The sequence below is a fragment of the Cetorhinus maximus genome, chromosome 6, assembly GCF_964194155.1.
Source record: "Cetorhinus maximus chromosome 6, sCetMax3.hap1.1, whole genome shotgun sequence".
In the NCBI taxonomy this organism is placed as follows: Eukaryota; Metazoa; Chordata; class Chondrichthyes; order Lamniformes; family Cetorhinidae; genus Cetorhinus; species Cetorhinus maximus.
In genome coordinates, this window is record NC_135884.1 from 103,665,325 (window position 1) to 103,683,792 (window position 18,468).

Here is an 18,468-nt window from a genome sequence, read left to right on the forward strand (position 1 = left end):
AGGTTTGGTTCTTGATAAAGTTCTCAAAGGGGAATTTTCATTTTAAAGGGTTTTTTGACAACAATTGGCACAAATTCAAATGCTGCAAGCTTTTGTATTTGTAAGTTTGTTCACAAAATGTGAAGTTAAGCTCAAGACCTTGACAAAGTTTGGCAGAAATCCAAATTTTGACTGAGTTAATGAATCTAGGATAGTGCTGAAAATAAAGGTCAGACATAATTTAGTGGGTTACTTTTGAGACAATAAGATGTTGTTTGAGGAGAAGAAGATAAGGAAGCAAAACATGTCAATGGTTGATTTCTGTTTTAAAACTGTTATGAGAATACCTTATTGGACTGTAAAGTCTCTCCAGACACCTGAACAAGGTAAGATGGTAAATATTGCATGTGTAAAATGGTATGAGGAAAGTAGGCGAAAGAGTTAGGGAAAGAGGATACAATGTACAAACTGCTTTAAGGGAACTGAATTTGATAATCTGGCCATCAAATGAGACATTGGAACCACACAGGGGGAGATAAGCAAAGATCTAGAGACAGAGATCCCCGTTGACATGGAATAGTTAAAATGGCCTAAAGAGTAAGGAAACATTTTAAACAATCAAGACGATAGTGAAACTGGCCTCAAGAGAATCTTAGGATGATCGTGGTCAGAAAAAAAAAAACCTTAAAGGTAAAACTATTCAGAACCTGTAGTTGACGGTACAAGTATCACTTATCAATGCAATTTTTCATTTGCAGGAGAAGAATTCTCATAACAGTGCCGAGCGGCTGAGGACTGGCGGTGGACCAGGCCAAATATTGATGCTCAGCCGCTTTGAGCAGGAGGCATTGGACCTGGAGAGGCAGCACGTGCTCAGGTGCACTGGGGCCGGAGAGGCTGGGGTTTCACGGGCAGGTATGTATGTCCAGCACTCACGTCACCAGTAGCCTCCCAACATCCATGCCATTGCTGATTGTTCAGTGAGTGACGTTACCAATGTGGCTTGCCCAGTGCGTGTGGAATGATGAGCACTTGATGAGCCGGGGGACAGGCATGTACATTGACATTGCCCGCAGGCTAACTGATCGAATTTACTTACTCTTCCTTTCAGCACCATCGGCACACAGCTGGGAGCAGGTGCAGCAGGGTCCCCCCTCTGACACCTGAGGGTCATGAAGTGTCACCATCATAAGCGTCACACCATCTCTGCCAGGCAGGCACCTCACAGATACTGGCGCCTCGGTGAGCATCATATCTTCGGCAAGTGTCCCAGGTCACAGCAGCGAGGGCACTTCACATTCGCTGGAGGAGTTGGCGGAGACAGAGACTGCCGATGGCACCTGCAGTCGGAGGACTGAAGGGGCCCAGGTACATGCTCAGTCCGTGGCAGATGATGAGCCTCTGGAGTTGTCGGCGATGCAGCCAAGTGCTGACATGTGCCCAGGTGTTCAGGTGGAGATACATGAGGCTCTGCTTGGCTTGGTGTCAGTGGTGGAGGAGTCTACACGGGCTGTAGCTGATGCATTGAGCATCATGACTGAGCGCCAAGCTTCCTCCACGGAAAGAGTGGCGACTCTCATAGGGAGGCAGCTCCAGGGACAGGATCAGGGGTCCCTGGGATTGCGCTCGGACCTGCAAGCCCTCACAGTGGCATTGACCTTGTCTGGTCAGTGCCCGTGTGGCGGTGGTTTGGGCACCAGTTCTCCCGCCTCGGTGCCCATCCATCTACAGTAGCAGGGAGGGCCAAATGGACCTCATGTCAGCAGAGCAGCTGCCTGTCGTCTCTGCGGGCGCCTCTCAGGGTGCTGCAGATGAGGGCAGCAGCTCCTCCGCCCCTCTGCCAGTGACCGCGGCACCCAATGAGGCTGCGACAACTGGGGAGATGCCAGCTGTGGAGTTGGCAGCTCCCTCCCAGGTGGGTCCATCACATGCTCGACGGGCCAGAGGACGTCCGCCAGGGTCATCGAGGCCAACAGGACATCAGAGAGAGCAGGCTGTCTTAGATGCCACTGTCAGTGACAGGGCACCACAAAGATGTAGCACCTTAGGCACACCCTGGGTTCATCACTGGTGCTTTTGTGTTGCTCCCCCGCCAAGAGTTGTTTAGAACTTTGTGTGAAGTCCAACACAATTTTATTTCTGTTAAGTGAAGAAATTTGGGATACTATATTAAATTCATGTCATCTCAAATGGCTGTGGGTGCCTCTTTATTTGGAATGGTGCATGGATTCCTGAGACTTGATGACTGATTTGTGTGTCTTTTAGATTTATTCACTGCACCCATCACCAATCCTTCTATTCAGACAGATGAGGTCTCCAGGATGGAGAATACATGCCAGGCTTATGTTGCAGGTCCATATGTGCTGTGCTAGTTAAAGGTTCCTTGGATTAGAGTGTCCTGGGTGTCCCTGCCTCCCTGGAGCATGCCCGGGTCAGCCTGTGCCCCCTCATCATTTCCCTGTGCGTGCTCATCCTCAGACTCACTGCTGGACTAATCGTGCTCAGCCCCAGCCACTCTGTCTACATCTTCTTTGTCAACAGCGCCCCTCCCTTTGCAGAGCTAGATTGTGCAGAGCGCAGCATGCAACCACTATAAGCAACACTCGATCTGGGGGGTACTGGAGTGCGCCCCTGGAATGGTTCAGGCATCTGAAGTGCATTTTCAGAAGGCCGATGGCTCTCTCCACCACAGCCCTTGTGGAGGCATGACTTCTATTATACCGCTGCTCAGCTTCTGATCTTGGATGGCGGAGAGGCGTCATGAGCCACCTTCTGAGGCAATAGCCCTTGTCGCCCAGCAGCCATCCATCCAACCGGGCTGGAGCACTGAAGAGCCCCGGCACCTGGGAGTGTCTGAGGATGTAGGCATTGTAGGAGCTGCCTGCGTACCTTGCGCAGACTTGTAAAATCTGTGTCTTGTGGTCACACACTATCTGCACGTTCATGGAGTGGAAGCCCTTCCTGTTGACGAAGGCACTAGGCTCACCTGCTGGCACCTTGATGGCCACATGTGTGCAGTCTATTGCACCCTGGACGCGGGGGAAACCAGCAATGGCCGCGAAGCCTCTGGCTTACTCTGTCTGGCTGGCCTCGTCCCAGTGGTAATGGATGAAGGTCAGTGCATGCCTGAACAGAGCGTTTGTCACCTGCTTGACACAAGTGGGACAGCTGATTGGGAGACACCACAAAGATCACCCACCAAGCCCTGGAAAGAGCCAGAGGCATAGAAGTTGAAGGCAGCTGTGACCCTTAGAGCCACTGGCATGGGGTGTCCACCCACATAGTTAGCTGATATCTCTGGACCAATCATCTGACAGATAGTGTTGACTGTCTCCCTTGGTGGATGGAGCCTCCTTCAACACTGCACCTCAGACATATTGAGGTAGCTGCTTCGTGCTCTGTATATCCTGGCAGCAGGATAGTGGCGTCTTCTGCGGCCCCTTCTGCCTTGGGCTACCTCTTGGCCCTGTGCCCCTTGTGCCTGCACCTGTCCTCCCAAAAGTGGCTCCCCTGGAGACTGAATGTGCACTCCTGGCCTCCTCCCCCTTCTAGCTCTTCCTTCCTCCTCGGATGAGGTGCCTCCAGTGGAGAGATCACCTCCCAATCCCAGGCTCAGGGAGGCTTGCTGAAACCTACAGGCCGCAAAACAAATCCTCACTGAAAAGCGCTGACCTGAAGGTTATGGGTGCAGCCCAAGCAGCTGCTATGTGTTTGAGACTTCTCCACCTCACACATGCAACTTTCAATAACTTCTGAGCACTAACTGTTAAATGTCAGGATTCGCAAAAACAATGATCCCTCTTTCCCACCCGTGGATGAGGCTCATTAAAGTTTCGGATAGCCGCGAGCCCGAACACCTTAAAATCCACAATAATTGGAACCTCAATTACCTTAATTGGTCAGGTAATGACTGGTGGCCGCGCAACAGACATCGTCACGTGCCTGCCCAGTGAAATATCGTGATGGTGCGCGGTGACATCAGGACGCACGCCCGACATCACCGCGCATCATTTTACGCGTCAGCATGCGGGTCCCGCCCCCTGCACGCCGACGGAAAAATTCTGCCCCATGTCTGGCAGTGTGGGGCTGAGTGGAGTGGAAAATTAGAAAATGGCAGCTCTGGTGTCAAATCAACAATTTTTTTGCAAAAATGTACTTTATTCATAAAATATTTAAAAGAACATTACAAAACATTTCAAAATGGCTATCAAAGAAAGCGCAATGATATTCAAATTTTCCACATAGATCAGGTTGCACTCTAAGGTGCTTCAATACAATTGCGATACATGTAATATTTACTGTATACATTCAATGTGAGTTACACTGCCCAAAGGGTCCTACACCATTTCCAGCTGAAAGAGCTTACACATCGACCTTTCCCCATTGTGCTTCTGCGGTGGCTGGCCCAAGCTTCAGTGCGTCCCTCAGCATGTAGTCCTGGACCTTGGAATGTGCCACCTCGAGGGCAACGAGTGGAGGAGGTAAGACTCGGGGCATGTAGGAAGGATCTAATGGGGAGGGCCTTTCTCACCACCAGCCAAGATACATCTTGGTGTTTGTTTGAAAGTTCTGGTGGTGAGGCATTCTGCCAACTGACTTTGACAGTTTGCTCAGGGAACCAATCGACAGGATCCACCATCTCCTTTTCCCACAGGGCCTCTAGGAATTTATGTGCCGACCACTACCTGATGGACTTGTGGTCGCAGGTGTTTCTCTGCATAAATGTTTCCATGAGGGACAGGTGATATGGCACGGTCCAACTACTTGGAGCGTTCCATGACAGCGTGGCCAGACCCATCCTTCACAACACTGGGGACAGGTAGGACATCTGCACAAGTAATGTTTGGTGTTTGCATACTGAGGGTGTACGCATAGTTTGATGCAGCCACATACAAAGGTGCCTGTCAGGATGAGGGTGATGATGGGCATGTTTTTCCCCCTTTATCTAGAGGTTTGTACATTGTGTTCACACGAACACAGTCTATCTTTGACCTCAGATAAAGTGGAAGATGACGTGGGTGATCGCCACAGCACAGGAGTGAAGAATAGGTCAGACCTTGTACAGCAACGGCAAGAGTTCCTCATACTTAATGACCAGGTTCCCACCGCCAATAGCGAGGGAGCGTTGCCCACACATGCCCAGTTTTTCTTTTCCCCATAGCTACTCAGTCCTCCCAGTTTCTAATGCATGCCCTGGTCCCTCCAAACCATATCCTCAGCACCTTCAGGCAGTCTGACTGGACAGCGAAGGGGACAAAGGATCAGTCATCACAGTTCCCAAAAAACATGGCCTCACTCTTGCCACAATTTACCTGGGCTCTCGAGGCCAGTTCAAATGGTCGCAGATGTTGATTGGTCTACGCACTGACAGTGGATCCACGCAGAAGACAGTGGTATTGTCCATGTACTTTGGCTTTGACCTGAGTGCCTCCACTGCCTGGGATTATCACTCCTCTTTTGCCTGAATCCTTCCCGATGGACTCAGCAAAGGGTTCTATGCAACACATGGACAGGGCAGGGGAGAGAGGGGAGCCCTCCTGACTCCAGATTTAATTAGAAAACTTTCTGATTCCCACCCATTGATTGAAACTGCCCTACTGATGTTTGTGTAGAGCAGTTGGATCTGGTTGTGGATTCCTCCCCCCAAGCTCCATTTTGGAGAGCAGATCCAGGCTGATGAGGCAGGTGTCCACACCCCTGTCCCGTACATAAGCAATCATATCCCTGGGTAGCACAAGGCTATCAGAGATCTTCCTGTCGGCTACAGCACAGGTGTCAAATCAGCATTATACACTGGTTGACATGACAGCATAATCTGCCTACTCTGCATGTTGCCAGCAGTCTTTCAGTGCATGCGCACAAGCCCCTTTACCAAGATGGCATCTGGTGCATTTCGGATCGGAAGTGTGCATGCACATCTCAGGCCCCATTTTTGAGCATTAGGTGGCCGTAGAGCCCAAAAAAATGGCACAGGATGGGGTGAGGGTGGGGGGAGTCCAGTCAGAGTTTAATTAGCCACAACCATGTTTAAAGCAGATGACCAAGGTATCTGTAGAAGAAATGTAAGCATCGAAGAGAGATGCTTTCATTTCTCTATGGTTTGTTCAATTAAGGATTCCACTGGCAAAGTTCAATGGCAGACTCACTGCTGAGAACCATTCAACCACGACTGCACAGATCCATACTATTTACCACAACTCACTATATTTTGCACAAACTCAAGTGACTTGTAGGTGATGCTACTTTGGAAGCAGACCCGTTGAGGTCTGAAACCCTAGGAACTTCAGCAGGGACAGAAATTGTGAAACAAAATCAAAAACTGCTGGAAAAACTCAGCAGGTCTGACAGCATCTGTGGAGAGAAAGACAGAGTTAACGTTTCGAGTCCGCATGACTTCTTCAGAGCAACTTTTGTTTTTGTTTAAGGTTTCCAGCATCCGCAGTATTTTGCTTTTATCCTGGGGCAGGAATTGCGTTGGGCCTGCAGTCGGCAGGTGGCTAGTTGGCAGGTAACACAACTTGCTCCTCCTCCTGAACTGTGTGCTGTGACTCACCCTGTGTTCTTCCTTAACCTTGCTACCCACAAGCAGCAGAGTGCCTGTAGCTGTTGGGCTGCGTGGCAGCAACTCTGACGGCAGTGCAGGATGTGGTGAAGTTCATTTTAGAGCAATCTGCTCTACCAGTCCTAAGCGGAAAAAAACAAAAAAACTGCGGATGCTGGAAATCCAAAACAAAAAACAGAATTACCTGGAAAAACTCAGCAGGTCCGGCAGCATCGGCGGAGAAGAAAAGAGTTGACGTTTCGAGTCCTCATGACCATGAGGGCTCGAAACGTCAACTTTATTCTTCTCCGCCGATGCTGCCGGACCTGCTGAGTTTTTCCAGGTAATTCTGTTTTTGTCTAAGTGGAAAAATGTCAACACACTGCCTCAAAAAAGGGCAAAGCAAAACACTTCTCCGATCGAATGACGCCGTCAATGCAACAGCGCCTGTGCAACAAGTTAAGTCAACACAAACTGACAGGAACAACTAGCCACCACCAAACAACGTACCTCTGGTTCAACTTACTGCTTGCACTCATTCAACGCTTCCCTAACCTACACCTCCCAAGGTGGTCAACTCACAGAATGTTAGTGAGAAATTAACCAAGCTGGGTAGCTGCCACAACAGCACTCAGTATAGCTGCAGCAAATAATCTAATTCACACCAGGCGCTTCAGACGATTTTCAAACCATCTTTGTGAGAGGCACAGCTGCAGTAAGTCCTGCTTCGGGGCTGGACTAGGAGTGATGTCAGTGGAAATGTAGGCGTTTTATAACACAGGAACGTGCCCAGCAGAGTTCCATGGTTAGTGGTTCGGAGATTTAATAGTTGGCGGCAAGAGCGCCCGGGACAAGGTGTTAGCGAAGTGCATAGTCCTTTGCCAGCCTGTGAGCGGGTGGTGCAGCGGCACAGGTACAGAGTGTAAGCGATGCCTGGAGATCTCTTTATCAACTGCGGCGCTGTGTTTAACATGACTGCTACTATCTCCCCTGCCGCTCCCTGTCAGGGACCTTGATTAATGTGAGCTTGCTAACCCTCCAAGGATTGTCCGGGAGTCTCTAGCGAACTGATGTGAGCAACTCAGGAGACAATCAAAGGAGCATTAAAAATTACGTGTTTTTTTAAAAAAAAATCTTTGAATACTTTGGGCGATTCGATATAGATGTTTTGGAGACGAGAAAGTGGTATTTGACCAGGCCAGTCAGGAAACGGAAGGTCATCTGATAAAAGTTCTAGTGATACGTCCAACTAGAATTCGTTACAATGTGCCTTGTCTTTGGGTGAATGGGAAAAAGCCTGAAACCGGAATCTTTTACAAAGTTCTGCTGCTACACCGAACTAAAAAAGGCTTTGCGACTTATGTCTTCTAACATCTTTCCCCTTGGGGAAACGCTTCATCCTTAGTTCGTGGCTATAAAACAAAGGGCGCTGGAGACTGAAAAAGGGACAAAATAACATGCGGTGCCGAGACTGCTGCAGCCGCTCACAGCCTCCAGCTCAGTTGATAACACTCACAGCCCCACTCCACCCAAAGTCCAGGCTGATACTTCAGTGCAGTGCTGAGCCTGAGGTGCCATGGCAAATAGGTCCTTCAGGGCTCGGTCAGTAGAGGTGCTACCGAGCCAATCTTGGTGATGGACATTGAAGTCCCACAACCAGAATACATCACATGCCTTTGCTACCATCAGTACTTCTTCCAAGTGGTGCCCGATGTGGAAGAGTACTGATTCAAAAGTTGAGGGAAAGCAGTAGGTGGCAGTAAGCAGCAAGTTTCTTTGCCCACGTTTGACCTGATGCCATGAGATTTCATGGGGCCTGGAGTCAATGTTGGGGACTCCCAGGACTGCTTCCTCCCGACTGTATACCACTGTGCCGCCACCTCTGCTGAGTCTGTCCTATCAATGGGACAGGACATACTGAGAGAAGGAGATGGTGGTGTCTGGGATATTGTGTGTAAGGTCTGATTCTGTGAGTATGACTATGTCAGCTTGTTGCTTATCTGGTCCATGGGACAGCTCTCCCAATTTTGGCAAAGCCCCCAGATGTTAGGAGGAATTTACATGGTTTGCTGGGCTGGGTTTGCCGTTGTCGTTTCTGGTGCCTAGGTTGATGGCGGGTAGTCTGTCTTGTTTCATTCCGTTATAAATTTTCTGTAGTAGTTTGATACAATTGTGTAGCTTGCTCAGCCATTTCAGAGGGCATTTAAGAGTCAACCACATCACTGTGGTTCTGGAGTCACTTTGCATGCTAGACCAGATAAGGATGTCTGATTTTCTTATCTGAAGATGATTAGTGAACAAGAAGGGTTTTTGCAACAATCTGATAGTTTCATGGTCACCATTACTGAGACTATCTTTTTTCATTCCAGATTTATTAATTAATTGAATTCAAAATTCCACTCATATCCCTCAAGCATTTGCCTGGATTACTACTAGTCCAGTACTGTTCCCACGATGCCTCTGGAGTCTTGCCCAATATTTATCCCTCAAAGAACAGTACTAAAAATATGGATGACCTGGTCGATTGCTGTTTGTGGGATGTGGCTGTGTGTAATTTGGCTGCCGCATTTCCTAAATTACAACAGTGACTATTACATAAGACTTTATTGGCTGTAAAGTGCTTTGGATAATGAAAGAAGCAATAAAAATGCAAGTCGTTCTCTCACTTTCTCTCTCTAAAGTGCACTGAGACTTCATTAAGATGGATCCCTGACGTAGTATCAGGCAGGAGTATCTTGCTTGCAGTTATCTACTGTTCAGCTGTGTTTTGTCTGACCCTTCTCCTCACCCCCACCATGAAAGTAAAGTGAAAACGTTTCCAACAGTTCCAATGCAGCATCTGTCTCAGAATGAATGGGTTGTGGCACTTTTTTAATTCCACATTTTGTTTTCTATTTTTCCTAACAGCTGTCTGTGTCTGATTGTCATACAGAATGTTATTTATCTCACCTCTACAATTCTGAGATACAAGCTTCATCCTACAAGATGGATTTCTGGGCATCGCTTCACCCAATTTTATTTCTACTCTTACTACTGTCTACCTCGCTGGTGTCCCCAAGAGATGAGAAAGTAAATGAAATAATGAAATCTGCACCATTAATCGATGGGTATGTTTTCCATTATCACCTTACTTCCTTGCTCAGCATTCACTATTTAGAAGACTGTTAATTTAGAGGAACGTAAAGCAGTCAAAATGAAAAGCAAATTGAAATCGGACAACAGAAAATGGTGAACTAATTAAACAAAGCAGTGGAGACAAGAGAAGGGAACACAGGCTCAAACCGGTAAACTGAGGCGGAAGTAGGTGCTCTTTGTGATGGAGCGTATATAGGGTCGGAAGCTCAGCTTAGAGTCAAATAGGGCATCAAGACTGTGTATGGCCTGGTTCAGCCTCAGTCAGTGACCAATGAAAGGGAAGAAATCAGTGGATAGGGATTGGAGTTCATGGTGAGGATCAAAGACAATGACCTTGGTCTTCCCAATATTTAGTTGGAGGAAATTTTTGCTCATCCACGCAGTGCCAGATAAGAGTGTGATGAATCAGAGGAAGTGGAGGGGTTGAAAGAAAGGGTGATGATGTCGAGCTGAGTGGTGTCAGAGTAAATGTGGAAACTGACATTGTTGCAATATGTAGATGAGAAATAGGAGGGAGACAAGGATAGATCCTTGGGGGACATCAGAGGTCATGGTGCGGGCGTGGGAAGAGACCCCATTGCAAGTGATTCCACAAGTGGAAAGATAAGAATCGAACTAGGTAAGAATGACAAGGAATGATCAACACATGAAGTACACTTGTGGGTAGAATAGTGAAGACAAAACAACATTTAAGGAACAATTGGATTCAATAACGGGAGACTGTAAATTGGAGGGACATTAATTGGTAAAATGGTATCAACCAGAATTAAAGCAATTTAACTTACACAGGTAGCATTTAGAATAAACTGATAATCATTTGTTATTGTTTCCAGCCACAATGATTTAGCACTACAGCTGAGAAGATACTTTAACAACAACCTGACTGCAGTTGACTTGAAAACTTGGAACAAGACATATACAAATATTAACAAACTAAAAGAAGGAAATGTGGGAGCCCAGGTATATTTTCTCAATGTTCTTTTTTCATTCTCCTTTTATTGCTCTTTTTTTCTTCTCTCTCGCCACCTCATGTAATCCTAGTACATTCTGCGTGGCACAAATTATTGAGAAGATGAAGTGGCTGGTAGATACATTGAACTTTCATAATAAACAGTAATTTTATCATTTAAAATTAAAGGAAGCTTTAGTTGGATGTTGTAGCTTGGGCCATGACTTGGTCAAAGCCATCACACACTTGATTTGTTGTATTAACATGCAGTCATTTCATTCCATGCTGGGATATTTTTATTATAATTCATCCATGGGATATGGGTGTCGCTGGCAAGGCCAGCATTTATTGTACCTGCCTAATTGTCCATGAGAAGGTCTTGGTGAATTGCCTTCTGGAATACAACTGAGTGGCTTGCTAGGCCATTTCTGAGGGCAGTTAAAGAATTGCAAGGTGAGTATCTTAAACTGTAGGCTGCTGAGCGGCTGGTAACTACAACCTTTGAAAACACATATCAACCCAAAAACCTGGACAATCACAGCCAATTTCACCATGATTAAAGGAATATTCATGCCAGGTAACTAGAAATGGAAAATCTCCAAACCATTACCATGCGTTCATTATATTCATCATATCTGTTCACTTTACTTCAAAAAATAAATAAATATGGGCCTTAATGCTATATCAGTCTGACATTTTCCCCAGTCTAGCCAAGCATGTGACCTTTCTGAGTGAGACTCTCCACTTTACTTCTAAACCATTGACAGTGGATTTGTACATACTTGGAAGTGGTTGGCCAGAGTTGTACATTTTAGACAAATTTTGCAGACAAGACAAAAAGGCGACAGAAAGATATTTTAGTTCAGCAGTTCAGAAGAATGTATTAAACATTAACATATAGCAAAACTTAACAAACCATGCAGTGGTTTACAGATTGCTCCAGGCTTTACTTTCTGTTTTATCTGTGGACAGTGGAGCATGCCAGGACTTATCATGTGGTCTGCTCGTGCTGTAGTTTCACACCACTGAGAGACTGGCCTTTGCAATGGTCTCCTTCTCCGCTGTGACGAGGGTTTTTGGCTCACTCAATTTCTAAAGGTTCTAGTGCCTGGGTCTCCTTGGTGTGACATGATTTGTACTTGATGTGATTAAGTTAGTCCTGGCTCCTTCCAGAGTGATGTAATTTATCCATACTATTAGTGAAGGATCACTTCTAACCAGTTCAATTGGTCTTTGCAGTTATATGAATCATTCTTTTAAGCCAATGTGAGCTATTTCAGGTAAGTACACAGGTTACAGCCAAAAAAATTATTCAGAACTTAAAATCAACATTTAAAATCAAATATTTGCATGATTTTCCCACAGAACTAAAGTACCGTGGGCATCACCCCATGTTATTTCCCTATGTGGTCACTTGATTAATTAAAGCTATTCTCCTGGGTCAGTAGTCCTGGGTATCCTAAGATCCCACTTCAAACAAAGTCCACGTAGCTTCTTGATCACACAATTAAAATCAGGGGTCAAGGTTTGCAATCATGCTTTAGCAATTGTAGTCCGTTACCTGAGTTTGTTAAACAGACATGGGCATAAAACTAATCACCATGAGAACCCTTAGTGCTCTCAGTATTTACAAAATGGAACATTAACATGACTATAATTAAATAAACACTGACTATAATTGAACACAATCCCTTTAAATGTTAACATAATTAGTACAATTGAAGGCCAAGCATAATTCCCTTACATTACGTAAAGTCACTTTAATTAGGACCTTTATGCTTAGCAGAAAGAGAAAGAAGATTTAGGTGATATGCTGTGATTGCAGGATGTGGCAGCTTCTCGAAGCCACTGTAGCCCAAGGCAAACACATGTGCAGTGGAGTGTCTGCGGCTGCAGGAACTTCGGCTCAGAGTTTATGAGCTGGAGGCCGAGCTGCGAACACTGCTTGACATCAGGGATAGGGAAAGTTACCTGGATGCTTTGTACCAGGGAGTTGTCACACCCCTTAGGACAGGGCCTTCTGATTTGGTTAGTGGTCAGGGACAAGGATAGGGTGACCACGAGTAAGGAGGTTATGGGGACCCAGAGGGCAGGGGTATGGGAGCCTCAGCCGCTGCAATTGTCCAACAGGTTTGAGGTTCTTTTTGCTTGTTTGGATGAGAGTGAGGGCTGCATGGTGGATGAGCTAACTGATCATGGCACCGTGGTACAGGAAGCCATTCAAGTGGGGGGAGCTAAAAGGAATGTAGTGGTGGTAGGGGATAGTATAGTAAGGGAGATAGACACTGTCCTGTGCAGCCAAGAGCATGAGCCCAGAAGACTATGTTGCCTGCTGGGTGCCAGGGTTCAGGATATCTGCTCAGGGTTGGACAGGAACTTGGAGTAAGAGAGGGTGGATCCAATTGTTTTGGTTCATGTAAGTACCAAAAACATAGGTAGGACTAGGAAAGAGGTTCTGCTTAAACAATATGAAGAGCTAGGCACCAAATTGAAGAGCAGAACCTCAAGGGTAATAACGTCTGGATTATTACCTGAGCCACATGCTAATTGGCAGTGGGGACATAAGGTTAGTGAAATGAATGTGTGACCCAATGACTGGTGTGGGGGAATTGGTTCCAGTTTGTGGGGCACTGGCACCAGCACTGGGGAAAGTGGGGCTGATCCGTTGGGACGGTTTACCCTTGAACTATGCTAGGACCAGCGATCTAGAAAACTGTATAACTAGGGTAGTAGAGCAGGCTTTGAACTAAGTACAGGCGGGGTGGGGTGGGAGGAATCGAGCTTTGGAAGAAGTAGGAAATCAAGGGATAGGGTCAAGGCAGGAGATCAAACTAGTAACATGGGAAATGAGGTCAAAGAATGGCAGGAAGGGACAGAGAGAAACACACCTAAGAATACACCAACAGTCAAGACTAGATGTTACAATGATAACAAAAAGACAAACTAAAGGCTCTGAATCTGAATGCACGTAGAATTCATAACAAAGGAAATTAATTGATAATGCACAATGAAGCAGATAAATATGATCTGATAGCCATTATGGAGACATAGCTGCAGGATGACAAGGATTGGTTCCTGAATATTGAAGGGTAAATGACATTCAAGAAGAATAGGAAGCTAGGTAAAGGTGGAGGGGTAGCACTGTTGATAAAGGATGGCATTTGTGCAATGTTAGAGATGACCTTGGTTTAGGAGATCAGGACGTAGAATTGGTTTGGGTGGAGATGAGGAATAGTAGGGGAAAGAAGGCGCTTTGGGAATGGTCAACAGACCTAACTAACCATAAGGTAGGACGAAATATACTATAAGAAATATTGGGTGCTTGTGATAAATGGACGGCAATAAACATGGGTGATTTTAATCTACATAGAAACTGGGAAAATCATTGGCAACAGTAGCCTGGATGAGGAGTTCATAGAATGCTTCCGAGATAGTTTCTTAGAGCAGCACATTCTGGAACCAACCAGATTTTAGGGGGAGAATTTTCTCCCCGTTGGGGGGGTGCTGATTGGGAGCGGGCACGGGTGCGCGCGCAGCTGATCGCCGCCATTTTACGTGGGCAGGCCTTAATTGGCCCGCTCAGCATGACGCGCACCCAGAAGCGCTGAGTGCTCCCTGTGCGGGTGGGGGGGAAGAGGCTGAGTCGGGACCTGCACTCTATCGTGCATGTGTGTGAAAGAGCGCAAAAATCTCCCTGAGGTAAGGAGCTGCATGGAAGCATGGAGCTGCCTCAGGGAGTTTAATTTCATTATGATAAATTTAAATAAAGAAAAAAACATTTTTCAGACATGTCCCCTCATATGTTGATGTCACATAAGCTGGGACATGCCAATGAATTTTAATTAAAAAATTTATTTGATTTATAAGTCCTTCATGAAACCTCATCCCGCCCATGGATGAGGTTTCATGATAAATGCAAAGGCCGCCTGGGCTCTTCGCCTGCCCCCCAACGTTAAAGTTGGAAGGGCAGCTCTGTTAATTAGTTTTTAAATGGCCTTAATAGGCCTGTGACTCTGGTGCGTGCCCGCCAAACTGAAGATTGGAATGATGTGCGGTGACATCGAGACACACACCCGACGTCACCTTGCATCATTTTATGCATCGGTGAGCGGGGCATACACCCACTCGCCAACCCGAAGATTCAGGTGTAGGTTATATTAGGCTTGGTATTGTATAATGTGACAGGATTAATTAATGACCTCAGGGTAAAGGCTAGGTATCAGTGACCACAATATGATTGAATTTTACATCCAGTTTGAAAGGGAGAAGAGTGGGTCTAAGACTAGTATTTGAAACTTAAATAAGGGCAACTAAGTGGGCATGAACGCTGAGGTAGCTGAAATGAACTGGGATACTATGCTAGGGGATAGTTCAATAGAGAAGCAGTGATAGTCATTTGAGGGGATATTTCAGAATACTCAGAATAAATATATTACTACTATAAAGAAAAATGGTAAAAGGAGGACCCACTATCTGTGGTTAACTAAATGAGTTCAGGAAAGCATCAAACTTAAGGAAAAAGCATACAACTGCGAAGATCAGTGACAGGTCAGATGACTGGTCAGAATACAAAGAACAACAGAGAATGACAAAAAGATTAATCAGGAGAAAGAAATTAGAGTATGAGAGGAAGCTAGCTAGAAATGTAAAAACAGATAGCAAGAGATTCTACAGGTATTGTTATGATCCCAGCTGATGTTACTACTGGACAAGTCAGATCTCAGGGTGGAACCTGGTTTGATAGATCCCAACTTTTATTTTTTGCTTAGAAACATGGAAAGCGGCTACTGAACAGAGTCACAGGAGTCAGACGATGAACTTTTAACAAAAGAATAAAAGATTTATTAAACAGGAAAAGATGAACTATATTGCAACACTCCTTCACCCACAACTATACCTTTACAGATATGTACAGATTTGTAAGGATAACTCAAGTTACAAAAGCTATCTTATACTCCATTGTTCACAGTAAGTACACAGTCCATGTAAACCAATAGGCGACCTGTGGTCAGACACACCACACTCTGACAGATGCCATTCCAAACAGATACAATGAATTTCTCAGCAACCCCACCCCCCCCAGATGCTTGCCACACTGTGAGCCAACCAGTCTCACTGAGCTCTGTCCTCTGTCTTTCACACGGGGGTATCAAATCTCCACTCTCGAAGAACTTGCTTTGAAATCTTCTCTCAAATCGACGGTTTCTCTCAGACATCTTCCACAAGGGTGCGCCTCCAAGGTTTTGAACTCTCTTTCCGATGTTCTTCCCCCCAGGATCACATTCAAGCTTTCTTCCACACACATTCTCTCAGGCTCAGCTGTTCCCACTGCTTCACATGCCCATAATAAACAGTTACAGACCTTCAGCTGTCTTCTTGGATCTTCTGGTTTCTCACAAGCTTATTTTGCTTTAAGTCTGCATCCTGCAGCTTTCTCCCTTTAAGCTTGGAGTCTTCCTCTTGGCTCCTTGCTTTCACTTCCACTGAACAGAATCTTTCCAAGGTTCCTGTTCTTCCTTTGACTAGAAGGTCTTCTTGGGACCTATCTCTTTTCCTTTTAGGACCTGTTCCCTGCAGTTCTTCTCCCAGTAGACTGCTGACAACTTGATATCTCCCTTGAGATCCAGAACTCACCTGACATTTACTGTTACTTTAACTTTAGAGCAACTCATTTAAGATTCTTAGACTTATTTTCCTCAGCAATCTGCTAGTATGGCAGCTAGAGAGAGACTTAAACTGCTGCCTCCACCTTAGAGCATAATCACCAACTGAACTCAAACTGCTTTCAGTTTCTCTGTGTCTGTAAGAGGCCTCTCTCTCTGGACCCCTGTTGGTAGGCAACAGCACAGTTTTTTTCTACCTTATTTGTTTGTTTTAACTCTCCTTCAAGAGTTGTAAACCTCATTAAAATGCACGCATCTTTTAAGGTGAAACTAAAACTCAAGTTCTCCCTTTCTTAACACACAAGTACAGAAATACAAATCAAACTTAAACATTAAAACTAAAACTCATCCCAAACACCCACAAATACAAATATAACTTACTTAAACTATCTCTAGTTCCTAACAGTATATAAAAGGAAAAGAGTAAGTAAAGTGAGTGGAAGTCCTGTCGGAGAGAAGAGCAGTACTTCTTCAAGGTAGGCATTCCTGGAAGAGAAGTGGCAGTGAATTAAACACTAAGATAAAGGCAAAATACTACAGATGCTGGAGATCTGAAACAAAAACAAAAAATGCTGGACAAACTCAGCAGGTCTGACAGCATCTGTGGAGAGAAAGGCAGAGTTAACGTTTCAAGATGTCAAAAATGAAAGGAATTTTGTTGAAAACGCCTTATGTTTATGACATCTTTCGCAATCTCTCCTTTGTCTCCACCTATCGCTGGCCTTCTATCCAGTATCACTTATTCCACCCCCTTAAACAATATATATTTCACCACATTTCTACTTCCTTTCAGCTCTGAAGAAGAGTCATACGGACTCGAAATGTTAACTCTGTCTTTCTCTCCACAGATGTAAGACCTGTTGAGTTTTTCCAGCATTTTTTATTTTTGTTTCAGGTTTCCAGCATCCGCAGTATTTTGCCTTTATCTAAGTAAAGTGAGTGTTGGTCCTCTAGAGAGTGAGAATGGGGAGTTAATAGTAGATAATAAGGAAATGGTGGATGAAGTGAACAAATATTTTGCTTCTGTCTTCACTATATAAGATACAGAAAACATTCCAGTAATAGCTGTAAATCAGGAGGTGGAAGGGAAAGAGGAACTTGGTGAAATTACAATCACTAGGGAAGCAGTACCAAGCAAACTGCTGGAGCTGTGGGCTGACAAGTCTCTGGGTCCAGATGGATTTCATCGTAGGGTCTTAAAAGAGGTGGCTAATGAGGTAGTAAATGCGTTGGTGTTAATTTTCCAAAATTCACCAGATTCTGGAAAGGTTCCATCAGACTGGAAATGAGCAAAAATAACCCCTCTATTCAAGAAGGGAGGGAGGCAGAAAATGGGAAACTATAGGCCAGTTAGCTTGACATCTGTCAGGGGAAGGTGTTAGAGTCAATCATTAAGGAGGTTTTGGTGGGCACTTAAAGAAACTCAAGGTAATCTGGAAGCATCAGCATGGTTTTGTGAAATGGAAATCATGTTTGACCAATTTATTGGAGTTCTCTGAAGGAGCGACATGTGCTGTGGATAAACGGGAGGCTGTACTTGGATTTCCTGAAGGCATTTGACAAGGTGCCAAATGAAAGGTTATTGCGCATAGTAGGAGCTCATGGTGAAGGAGGTAATATTTGCATGGATAGAAGATTGGCTGGCTGACAGAAAATACAGGCAGTATGCATAAATGCGTCTTTTCCTGAGTGGCAGGATGTGACAAGTGGAGTCCCACAGGAGCCTGTGCTGGGGCCCCAGCCTTTTACAATTTATATCAATGACTTAAATGAGGGTAGCAAAAGCACGGTAGCTAAATCTGCAGATGACACAAAGATGGGTAGGAAAGTATGTTGTGAAGAGGACAAAAAGAGGTTGCAAATGGATATAGATAGGTTGAGTGAGTGAACAAAAATTTGGCAGATGGAGTAGAATGCAGGAAAACGTAAAGTTGTTCACTTTGGCAGGAAGAATAAGAAAGCATAATATTTATTAAATGGAGAATGGCTGCAGAATACCGAGATACAGAATGTCAAGTGCATGAGTCACAAAAAGTTAGTATGAAAGTCCAGCATGTAATCATGAAGGTTAATGGAATTCCATCCTTTATTATGAGAAGAATTAAACATTAAAGTAAGGATGTTATGCTTCAGTTATACAGGACATTGGCAAGAGTGCATCTCGAATACTCTGCACAGTTTTGGTCTCCTTATTTAAGGAA

The 18,468-nt window shown here is 45.2% G+C and overlaps 1 protein-coding gene across 6 annotated transcripts in view; it reads left to right on the forward strand.

The window, feature by feature from the left end:
- The first annotated feature begins 7,015 nt into the window (after positions 1–7,015).
- Positions 7,016–18,468, forward strand: part of dpep2 (dipeptidase 2) — a 77,381-nt gene continuing 65,928 nt past the window's right edge. For 2 of the 6 annotated variants that reach the window (XM_078544232.1, XM_078544238.1), the window contains exons 1-3: positions 7,021–7,325; positions 9,428–9,627; positions 10,489–10,615. In XM_078544232.1, coding sequence (XP_078400358.1) covers positions 7,323–7,325; positions 9,428–9,627; positions 10,489–10,615 — 330 coding nt within the window. In that variant the 5' untranslated portion in view covers positions 7,021–7,322. Of the gene's footprint in view, positions 7,542–9,427; positions 9,628–10,488; positions 10,616–18,468 lie in introns of all 6 variants that reach the window. The other 4 variants (XM_078544237.1, XM_078544233.1, XM_078544236.1 and 1 more) reach the window with 4 other exon arrangements.